Here is an 11831-nt window from a genome sequence, read left to right as displayed (position 1 = left end):
AGAACCTACGAAAGTTTTTAAACATTTTAATTCCAACTAACTAGTTATAATAGATGCATTAGATTCAATTCAAACTAGATTCAGGAATTAAAATTTAAGGAAGCAATCAAGTTGACCTAAATTCAATTTATGTTGTAACTCAAAGAGTTTAACCAAACAAAATCATTTACGTATTAAGAACATTGAAATGTGAACATTTAAAACATAGAAAATCAAATCTCAACCAATGAACCAAAAATCTAACTAGAAATTAACCTAAAAAGTTTATAAAGTATAATAACAAAAGCAACAATGTGTAGAAATTAAGTTGCACAATTTGAAATTAAAGAAAGAATAGAAGAATGAATGGATTGAAAAAATAAGTATATGAACTAAATTAAAGTTGTTGAAGGTTTTGCAATTTTTCGACATTATTTTTAAAAGTATATTTACTCTAAACAATGTTTTGTAAAAAGCAAGAAAATCGAGAGGGAATGGAAATTTAAAAGTAAACTAAATGCTAAAATATGACAAATGACTTAAAAGCTTTTGAAGTAACTTTGTGGAGTCCTATTATATAAAGTTATTAAAGTCATACAAGGCTTATCCAAGAGTCATAGATGAGCTTCTTCATGATCAACTAATCTTTCTATGTTTGAATTATTTTACTCAGTGGATTTAAATTTGTTGAGTGAAATAATAAAAAAATTTATTACATGCCTTTACAATAGGATGACAATGTGAGTTGTTCGATCCGCATTTACCCGCAAAATGCAAGTCGAGTTGAGTCACACCACATAAAAAATGTAGGTTGATTTCATTGATCTGCCCCTCATAAGAGTTGGCATGCAGGCCTACGAATTAGTCTGCATAAGATTTTTTTTTAAATTAATAAAATATAAATTTTGAAAAACATATTTTTGTTTATTAAGTTAATTATTTTTCTTACTTAGATGAATTGGGTAAACACTCTCACAATATTATTACCAATGAGACATGAGTAATAAGATATGGGTAAAAAAAAATTATTATGATGTTTTGATTTCAATGAAATTTGAGTTTTAATTGTACTAATAAATTGACTAATAAAATATTTCATTAAATATTTTTTTAAGATAATACATGTTGACACGTGACTAGTATTCTAATTACAAAAATAATATCTATAATACATAATATATATATATAATATTATATTTCAATTTTATTATAAAAATGACTTAGTTTCAACTACTACATTGGTTGAGTATTGAAACCTAAACAATCTATGCATTTCAAAAAGACATAAAAATACTATTAAATATAAAAAAAACCATCAAGCCTTACCAAAATTTCTGAAGTTGTTATGAATTAAAAAATGAGAGAGTTTCTTCCTGCACCTCCATGTCTTTCTTTCTGCACCTCATACTTCAAAAAATACTTAAATTACCCTTTGACAGTTTTCATTGAACTTTTTTCTCTAATTTTGAAATGTTGAATCTTGAGACTTCTCAAGTTATAGAATCTTTAAGTTAAAATTTATGTTTATAGTTATACAATCCAAAAGATATTATATTTTGGATTATAGAGAATGGAATGGATAATTTTGATGTTTTTTAGAGTACGAGGGTGCATGAAGAAATTATGAGGGTGTAAGAAGAAGTTTATAGAATTTTAAGATATGCAGGTCCGCCTGCCTCGCCCCATACTTAGCATTCGCTAGGGATGACAATGTAAGGTGGGTCATGCGAGTTGTCTCGCAACCCATTATGAAAAACCGCGGGGCGGGCTGCATATTTTTACTCGCTGACCCACTTAGCCCACCCCACATAACCTATATCCCGCGCGAGCCAAGTTCGTTGTGGGGCGGGTTTGCCTGAATATCTTAAAAATCTATAAATTTCTTTTTACACAAACTATAATTTCTTCTAAAACCTCATATTCTCAACAATTCAAAAATTATTCATTCCAAATTCTACAATCTAGAATACAAATTTTTATTCTGGATTGTACAATTTGGAAATTATACAATCCAAAACACAAATTTTAACTTCTAGATAATATAACTCGAGAAGTCTCTAAATTCCACATTTTGGAATTAAAGAAAAAAAAATCAATGAAAAATGTCATAGGATAATTAAAGTATTTTTTGAAGTATAAGGTGCAAAAAGAAAGGCATGGAGGTGCAGAAGGAAACTCTTTTCAATCCTTAATTCATATACCTTTACATTTTGAATATTTAATAGTGTTTTTTTGTCTTTCTGAAATGCATAGATTGTTTAGGTTTCAATACTCATCTAATAGATCCGACCTTAGTCTTTTTTATAATAAAATTTAAATATTATATATATATATATATATATTATTTTATACTATTTTTCAAATTAAAATTGTAATCATGTGTCTACATGTCCTTAAAAAAGTTTATATATTTAATGAAATATTTTATTATTTAATTTATTTGTATGATTAAAATTCAGATTTCATTGAAATCAAAACATCATAATAATTTTTGTACTCATCTTATAACGCGTGTGTCGTGAGAATAATAGTATGAGAGCATTTATCTAATTCATCTAAATAAGAAAAATAATTAATTTAATAAACAAAAAATAAATTTATTGAAATTTTATATTTGAAATTTTATTTTTTATTAATTTAAAAAAATATATCTTAGGCAGGCAAACCTGTAGACACGTAGTGAGCTCTTACTCGAGACAAACCAATAAAATTTATTTTGTCCTTAAAAAAATATATTAAGAATTCTACCGTCCGAAAATGTTAATTTTCTAGTTACACCTCTTGGATTGTAAAAAGCTTAAAGATATTTATAAATCTAGAAATACCTTTCAGATTTTACAATCTGAAATATTTTATTTCTTTTAAAAAATCCATTATAAATTACATAATCCAAAAGATATTCCTAGATCCGGTAATAGCTTATGGATTGTAAAATCCGTAAGAGTCATTACTATAATATGTATTTTGGATTGTACAATACGATGGGTATTAATATATCAAAAAATACCTTTGGGATTGTACAAACCATAATATAGTTTTAAAATGTATTCCACATTGTACAATCTAAAAAGTATTTGCAAATCCGGAATTACCTTCTGGATTGTATAATCTAGAATACATATTATAGTAAGGGAGTGTTACAAATTTTACAATCTAGTATACATGATAAAAATGAAAAAAAAAAAACAAATGAAAAACCCTAACATATACTCAAAATGAGTAGGGTTGAAATTTTTTAAAAAAAAATATAGAGGTGCTCATAAGAGTAGGGTAGAAATTAAAAAATATATATAGAGAGGTGCCAAGAGTAGGGTTGAAATTAAAAACCAAAATATAGAAGTGCCCATAAGGTTGAAATTATATATATATATATATATATATATATATAGGTGCACCGAGAATTTGTCCAAAATAAGTCTTGATCCCGCAAATATCCATAAAGGAAAACAAAAGATTAAATTACCCATCAAATGAATTTCAGACAATTATAGTTAAAAAATATATTTTTTTTTAAAATGATTGATAGTTAATATCATGAACAAAAATAAAATCTATATATTAACTAAATTATTTTTTACATGACGTAATTAAATAAGGTAAATGAATAAATAATAATAATAATAATAATAAAATGAATAAAAGTAAGAAATAAATAAATAGAATAACTTTGACTATGAATCTTGTATTTTTACAGCCTAAATTTTGAAATGAGAAGGAATCTTATGCACAAATTGAAAGATTCAAGGAATTATTACATCAATTTACCTACGTAATTTACACTTTATCCTTGGGATAATTTTCACAGAACTTACTATCTATGTTGCTGAAAAGGAAGATCTTGTTTTGAGTGAATGTCAAACAGGACTTGATGCATTTCTTGAACTCTCCCCAGAATAGGGAAGTGGAGAACTGACTTCATCCTGCAAAAGGGTGATGCAAAGTAAGCAAGATCAAGTTTATATATTCAACATTTATTCAATAATGACATCAATTAGAAGAGGTTTACCAATTGAAGAGAAACTTGGCTTTGATTAGATGGGCTAACATAGCCACCAAACATTGGACAGTGATCATGGCTCTCAGCAAGTTCTCTTAGCCTATTTAGTTCAGGCAACACTTCCTTGCCAAGATCAGGTCTGTCTCTCCTCCTCAGTTCAGCACACCTCACAGCAATCTTTGCAAAGATCAAAGCATCCTCTGTTGGCCAATCAGGCACTTTTGGATCCAACATATCAACAAATGTTCCATTTTCAATGGCTCTCTCAACATGATGAGTCAATCCCATTGGAGGTCTTGCTGTCAAAATTTGCAAGAAAATGATCCCAAGAGAGTATATGTCAGATTTCACTCCCAGCATTCCTGTCTGTTGGTACTCAGGGTCTATGTAACAGAATGTTCCAGCAGCTGATGTCATCCTATATTGTGTCACAGTGTCTGCCACTGAGGGTGGAACCAGTCTGGCCAAACCTACATCACTGATCTTGGCGACATAGTTTCTGTCCAGCAAGATGTTGGCTGGTTTAAGATCTCTATGCACAAGAGGCTCAGGTTTGGTCTGGTGGAGGAACAACAAGCCTGTGCCAATTTCAGCTGCAATTTTGAACCTAAGCTGCCATGAAATTGGGGGTGCGTTTCCTCGACAGAAGAGGCAGTCATCTAAGCTTCCATTGGCCATGTACTCATACACAAGGCAGCCATATTCAGGGCAGGCTCCTAGGAGGAGAACCATGTTTGGATGTCGAATGCAACTCAGTACCTCAACCTGTAATGTTCATGCCAAAGTATCAACTTAAATTGTGGACGTGATCATGGTAGGATTTGTTTGAGTATTACAACTGCAGAAAATCTAGGCCAATGTGGATAATTATTTATTTTAGAGATTTCTCAAACCACAATTTTAAGTGTTGCATATAGGGGTAATGAATTTTTGTTTTTTGCTAAATTACCTCTCTTTGAAATTGTGACCTTCCTTGTGCTGCGTCAGGACGTAGAACCTTCACTGCCACAGGTGTATGGTCTAGAAAGCACTTATAAACTGGACCATAACCCCCTTCCCCAATCTTTTGTGACTCAGTAAAAAAATTTGTGGCAGCTTCAATCGACTCAATTGTGTACCTTCTATACCTCAAACAATTGTTTGATAAAGCATCCACTGCTCTTCTTTTCTCTTCTGTTTCTCTATATGCTTTCATTTCTGCATTGATTCTCTTTTGTGATTCCAGTTCTGCAATCCTCTTTTGTGCCTCAGCTGTCTCCCAGGCTACTTTTGATTTTTCCTTCTCCTTTTCTGCGCTTGCCAATGCAGCTTCTTCGGCAAGCCTTACCTTCTCCATTCTCCTCTCTTCCTCTAGTTTCCATCGTTGGAGTTCTACAGTCTGTGATGCATTGAAACATGTCAGAGTCAAACCATCTTGTGCTTTTAAGATGATGCAGAAGTAGATACCATAACATCGTACCTTTTGCTTTGCGGTGAGTGCTTCTTTGCAGGCATTACTATACATTTCCATTGTCTGCTCCAGCTCCAATTTTAGTCTTCTCATTTCAGCCTCCACATCATCCTACACTTCCAAAACATGTTTATCCACAATGTAGTAGCAATCAAGAATCAAACACAATTTCAATTTATAATTATTTATAAAGATTATTAATGTTATTAGCAAACTATTGTTAAAGGGAATGAAACTCAAATTTCTTGAGTGACCAGAAAAACATTATAGGAATCAAAATACTTTACCCATATAAGAAAACATGTAACTAACTGAAATATTTGACTATTTGATCTTTTGTTTTTATGACAAACTACATTCTACCCCTTTAATTTAGTACTAGTGCTACTTATCCCCTTCAATAATAACCATCAATTAAAATGAAAATTACTAAATCCATTAACTTTCCTTAATCTAATAGCAGCTTGGGCAAGGCTTAACCGAGGTTATGGCATTTTTCTCTTATTATTGTTATATTTATTAGTTTTATGAAACATTTTGGATTATGGTAAACAATTATATAATGTTAACTTAATAAAGACATTATATACTTCTAGATTTATCAACCATCATATTGACCCAAAAAGAAATTAATATTTGAAAGAAATGTTACATAGAACACATATATTGATAATTGGGAAGAATATGTATATCTTTTTTTATGATAATCTGAGTTATTAATTACTTAATTGAAGGTTATAAGTAAATGCACTTTATTCTCCAAAGTGAACCTCGACCATTTCACACTTTCTTATTAAGATTTTGTTCTATGAGGGAATCGAATACAGGTTCCATGGGTACACATAGAACTTTTAACCACTACACCAACTTTGTTGGTGTGCATCGAACTAAATTTATCTTAAACCATAAAATGATTTGGCCTTTTATATTATGAAATAAAAATGCACATTGGCTACATGTCTTACCATGCCTTGTGATGTAGTGGATGACAAGCCCTCGCTCTCTTGTGAGAAGGATGAGAAATCAGAGCTGATGTCCATAGACCTTCTTCCAAAATGTATTGACTCAAAGCTATAATTAGTTCCATCAATGTCAGAGCTATACGATAGTCGGGGGTTGGATATTCCTGTCTCTGAGTGGTTGTTGTTGCTATGCATTGAAGGGAATAAGCGATCTGTACTTGACCTTCTAGAGCTTACAAAACTTATGTCAGTTTCTGGCATTGAAATTTCCCCATACCTGTCATTATTCACTCCTCTCCTAGTGAATGGAGACCTGATTCCATTAGCATTTTGCTTTTAGATCATGGAGAATTTGTTACTTGTTAATCATGCATGGATTATTAAAGCATGCATGAAAATATAAATAAAAAATAAAAAAATTGCCATGCATTATGCAATAAATGTCCATTACCTGAAGGAGTCTGATCCATCATGTGATACACGGGGTGGTGCTTCAAAAGACCTTCTTTCAAGCCCTAAAAGAAACCAAATATTTCATTCAGAAACATCATGGCAATTTAAACAGACATATTTTTATAGGTGTACCTTTTTTATAAGAGATAAAGTTACCTTTGACATTGTTAGCCAGAGGCAGACGTGGTTCTGGTTGAGTAAGTAGGTTTTGAAGAGGGGAAAAGGCAGGAGCAGCACGAGAAGCAGATCGCATGGATTGAATCTTCCCTTTAGCAACAACATATACTGTGCAGAAATCTGGTGCCCCTTTTGAGACTGTTCCTGGAACATCTGCTATCTTGAATCTTCTGATGCAAAAGGCATCCCTTGGTAAATGACTCATATAAACTTACCCAACACAGAAATTCAACCAACTTGCTTAGTTATGTACACTTATACTTCGAGGAACATAACCATTTATTCTGTAAGTGCTTCTAGGATAAAATGAAATTGATTTTTTCATAAGCTTATTTTATTTTTTATTCTCATTTTTCTCTCTTAAAAGTTCTTATAGAATACAATTTTTTTGTTCAAATAACAAGATATTTATGGTTCTTATAGAACCTAAGATATTTATGTTTTTGTATATGACATGTGATAGAATGGAGAGATGACCAAATAACAAGACTCAAATAGAAGTTTGGATTGTTTGTCAAGACTCAACAAGCAAGAAAGGTGGCAATAGAAAGATTCAAACCCACACAATGAAGCACATGTGAGTTTGTTATGAATCCTTAATGACTTGTGCCTCCAACATTAGTAGGTCCTAGATTGTTGTGCATATCATGTATGACACAAGCTTGATTGCACATGCCTATTTGGGTTTGTTGTACTGGATTCAATGTTAATGAGTTCATTTATAAGATGCACTTTACAATTTTTATCCTTGTAAAGAACTTATACATATCTTATTATTGATATATTAAAATGTGATCTAGAAAGCAAACTTTGTAGCACAACACGACCATTTAGCATGGATAGACAACAGAAAGACATACCTAAGAAAACCACCTTTGTGTGAAGAGCCTATGACTAAATGCTCAATTGCATATTGAGAAGCATATTCAATTAAAGCTTTGGCTACGTCTACATCTTCTATTACGGTGTCCTTGCAGTGTATCTATAGACATAAAAACCACAAAAATGATGAGATGCTCACATTAATGTCACTATAAATCTTGTAGAGGATCAATGGAGCAAGAGAAGAGACTATAGCTAATTGAAACTTGAATTCTTTTCACCTCTTTTGGCTTTTTTTCCAAGAAAAAGAGAATAAACTTACATCTTTCCTTGCACAGAATACACGGTATGGATGGAAAACTTCTTTGGTTTGCTCATCAGGGTCCTTACAAACAAGTGCATGCTCACCAATACCATTTGCCCCTGCAACCTAGAAAGTCACTAAACAATCTACGACCTAGTATGGCTACAAATGTTACTTTTTCCCCTCCTTTTTGAACTTCTTTTGCAATTAGAAATCAACCATTCATATAGCAGATAACATACTTACACAGATGGTCCAAGGAGGAATTCATGCATATGCTATTATATGTTAATTCAGATAATGTTTTCAAAAACCATTTTCAGGAGAAGAAAATAAAGAGATAGATAGGCTTACCTCAACTTTTAAGAAACCATCTCATCTTATTTCTCTAAAACTAGACATGAATACACTGATTTGACTTAAAGAAAAAACGTACTAAGAAGAACATGGATGAGACATAATAATGAATCCTTACTAGGGTTCACAAGAGAAACTGATGGATAAAGAGAAGATGGTTTATGCTTGACATGAATGAGAACTACATTTGACCCTTTGGTGAGGAGATGATCAATGGTCCATTTTAGTGCACTCTGGCTCCCCTTGTCTGAATCTATTGCCACTGCCACTATTCCATTCACCCCATCCTTCTTGTCGCAGTGATGCTTTTGTAGCCACATCCCTCTTCCTTACTTTTCTTTTTCAAACACTCTTCAACTTTTTGTGCTCTTCCTATTACGATAAACCACACAAATATATACCCAGAAACCAAAATGTCTTTCCAAGGGGACCTCTAAACTTTCTTCCTTTTACTTTCTACCTCTTTTATTATATCTTTTCCTTTCTTATGTTTTTTATTTTCAAAAGGGTTCTATGATGAAGCAATGGAAACTCTTCTCAAGTCAATGCAGGCTTGTTATTGCTTTTGTTTTCTTTGAATCTCCTTTGTCCCTCCCTCAATGACGATCAAGAGACAAAAGGAATTTGATGTCTTGTGTTTTCTTTACTTTCTTTCTTTTGTTTTTGTGTGTGTTTTAAACAATAAAGTATTGAACAGCAACGGCTAAGGAAACACAAGTTCCTCTAACTATAATTTGCAGCCATATTTGGCTTCCTTTTTAGCTTAATTGAGTTTTTCACGGACATAACAACCACACAGATTCTGCTCTTTCTTCTCTCTTCCCATGAGAGAATAACCAAATTTTACGGGTTTCCGTTGACTTTTTGAAATGGAATGTTGCATCTCTTTATTTCTTGCAAAACGAAATGGTGCTCTCGTTTATTTATGCATGCGTTATTTGTTTCTGAACTCAATAAAATAAAAACAAATTTTCAATAGGTTAATGCGTTATTTATAATCATTTTTTCTAAAATTTGAGAAGTTTTTATTTCATTAAAAAATAATTAAAAAAGGCATCATGATTATGATAAAATTTATGAGAGTTTATAATTTTGGATATAGAGTAATGTAATTTATATCAATTATTAATCACATAAATTTTAATAAAATATATTTTTATGAAATATAGTTATTAGATTATAATTACATTGATTATTTATTATGAGTGTTTGCGGGTTGAATTGGGCTGGATTTGGAGAAATTCATTATTCAATTTACTAAAAATTTTCGAGTTAGACATTTGTATTTTCATTATGTTAAACTCAATTGAACACAACTACTCTTTTGTGAATTAGATTGAATTAACTTAATTGGGTCTAAGAATTTAAATTATTGTTGCAAATCTATTAGAATGTTTCACATTTAGTAAAACTCTTTTTACAAATTAATGAAATTTCTCCATATTTTTCAATGAATTTTGTAAAGTTTTGTGAAATATTTGTAAAAAAAAAATCTTCTAATAATACTATAATACAATTTAATATTTTTAGTTTACTATTTTTAATTATAATATATTTTATATTAAAATTTAATATTATAAATTTTAAATATATGATAATAAACATTGACTTTATGAAATATATAAACTCAAATAATAACAATATAAATGTTGACACTACATGTTGCTTTAATTATTATTATTACTATTTTTTTTATACCATGATACATTATTTTTTGAAGTAACTAAGAGGTTTTAGAAAGATTAAATAGAATAGAGACCAAGAATCCAAATATTTTTAGCATCACTTCTAACTACATGTAAATAAGGTAACCTAAGGAATTATTCTCATTAAAAATAAGGTAACCTAAGGAATTATTCTCATTTAGAGGATATTTATCTAAAATCTTTCTTACAAAGAAATAATTGTTAATTCATAAACATTTTATTCATAGGTAGATGCAAGTCTACATCTAAAGAATCTGTCTAGAAAGTCTTCTATGATTTTGATGATAACAAATAATATAAAGTTTTTGTTATCTAACAAGTTTGTCTATGTATTAAAAAATAGTATTATCAAACTTGTATGATAATACTAACATAATAGACTATTGTAATAAAAACAATATGATAAGTTGCTAGATGCACAAGAAATTCAAAACACCAAAAAATACATATGCTTAAAGTTTAGACAATAACTTACGAAGTTTAGACAAACCTCTCTAAAAAGCGCTAGATGCTCATATAAAGACTAGATGACTATATATAATAAGTAGACACTTTTTAAAGCTCTAACCTTGGGCACATAGAAGATCATTTATCCCAAAAAATGGATTCTTGCAATTTTTAAAGTAGATCATAATATTTGATCTTGAGTATTGTATGTTTGTTTCAGTGAAATTGGTACAACATAAATAATTGTTCAGATAAAGTTTTTCCTTCACCTAAACAAAAAGGTATCATATAGCAGAAGTATTAACATGAAGTGATGGAGGAGGGCCAAGCACATCTCACCATGGAAGCCAAGACCCAAGGCTAGACCGTGATGAGCGTCTAGCATCAAGGAAGGAGCGTCTAGGACGTGATGAGGGAAGGCTACACATGGAGCGTCTAGGAGGAGACCTAGACCGTCTAGGACCCATTACAAGGTCAATGGCTAAGCACATTCACGCCCAATTGGATGAAGCCACGGATGGAAGAGAGAAAGCCTTGTACATGTTACATGGAGGCCCATTAGGGGTGCTTAGTAATTAGAGTAGTGCTAGAAAGCATAAAAGAGTGAACATTCTAGAATCTCTCCTTACTTGGCCGGTCATGAGCATGTGCCATGTGCCTTGTCATTTTTGCATTTCAATTGGCTCTCATTTCATTTACACTTAGCTTAGTATTTACGGCCCTATAGCCTATAAATAGGGAGGCCATCTCTTGTATTTTCCAAGTTTATTGTGAGTAAAGTTATGCTGCCATTTTGTGCCAAGCTTTGCTTCTCCCTAGAACTCTAGGCTCTAAACTTCACATCCTTCACCTTTCCTTGGGCTGGCCGAACCTCCCAATGTTCATACACATCATGCACCTTCAAGATCAACATCACTCTTAGGAGGATCTTGCACACACACATCCATGGCTTCCACACCATCTCTTACATGATTCAAGAAGAACTTCATGAATTTTGCCATCATTTGGTATCATGAGCTTAGGTTCTTCAAGATGAGTTGATCTTGGTCTTTTCATTTTTAGTTCTTCTTTATTTCATGTTGTTCATCTTATTTCCATAATTGTCTTGCTGTTTTTTACATTTTAATTTGTTTTGGTGTGCTATTTGGAAGATCCAACCGGTGCACTTTGTTCAATT

At 31.4% G+C, this 11831-nt stretch overlaps 1 protein-coding gene across 1 annotated transcript; it reads right to left on the bottom strand.

The window, feature by feature from the left end:
• Nucleotides 1–3617: 3617 nt before the first annotated feature.
• LOC137813419 (U-box domain-containing protein 35) lies at nt 3618–9237 on the bottom strand. The gene is made up of 10 exons (XM_068615662.2): nt 8620–9237; nt 8163–8263; nt 7879–8000; nt 6998–7185; nt 6840–6903; nt 6392–6701; nt 5436–5537; nt 4926–5354; nt 3986–4741; nt 3618–3899 (listed from the first exon to the last, which is right to left on the bottom strand). The coding sequence occupies exons 1-10, from the start codon at nt 8819–8821 to the stop codon at nt 3834–3836; spliced, it is 2340 nt and encodes a 779-aa protein (XP_068471763.1). The 5' UTR covers nt 8822–9237; the 3' UTR covers nt 3618–3833.
• Between the last annotated feature and the right edge of the window lie 2594 nt (nt 9238–11831).

This window comes from Phaseolus vulgaris, chromosome 1 (genome assembly GCF_051622355.1).
Source record: "Phaseolus vulgaris cultivar YP4 chromosome 1, ASM5162235v1, whole genome shotgun sequence".
Lineage (NCBI taxonomy): Eukaryota > Viridiplantae > Streptophyta > Magnoliopsida > Fabales > Fabaceae > Phaseolus > Phaseolus vulgaris.
Note: the sequence above shows the minus strand (reverse complement) of the source record. Positions and strands in the feature narration are given on the sequence as shown.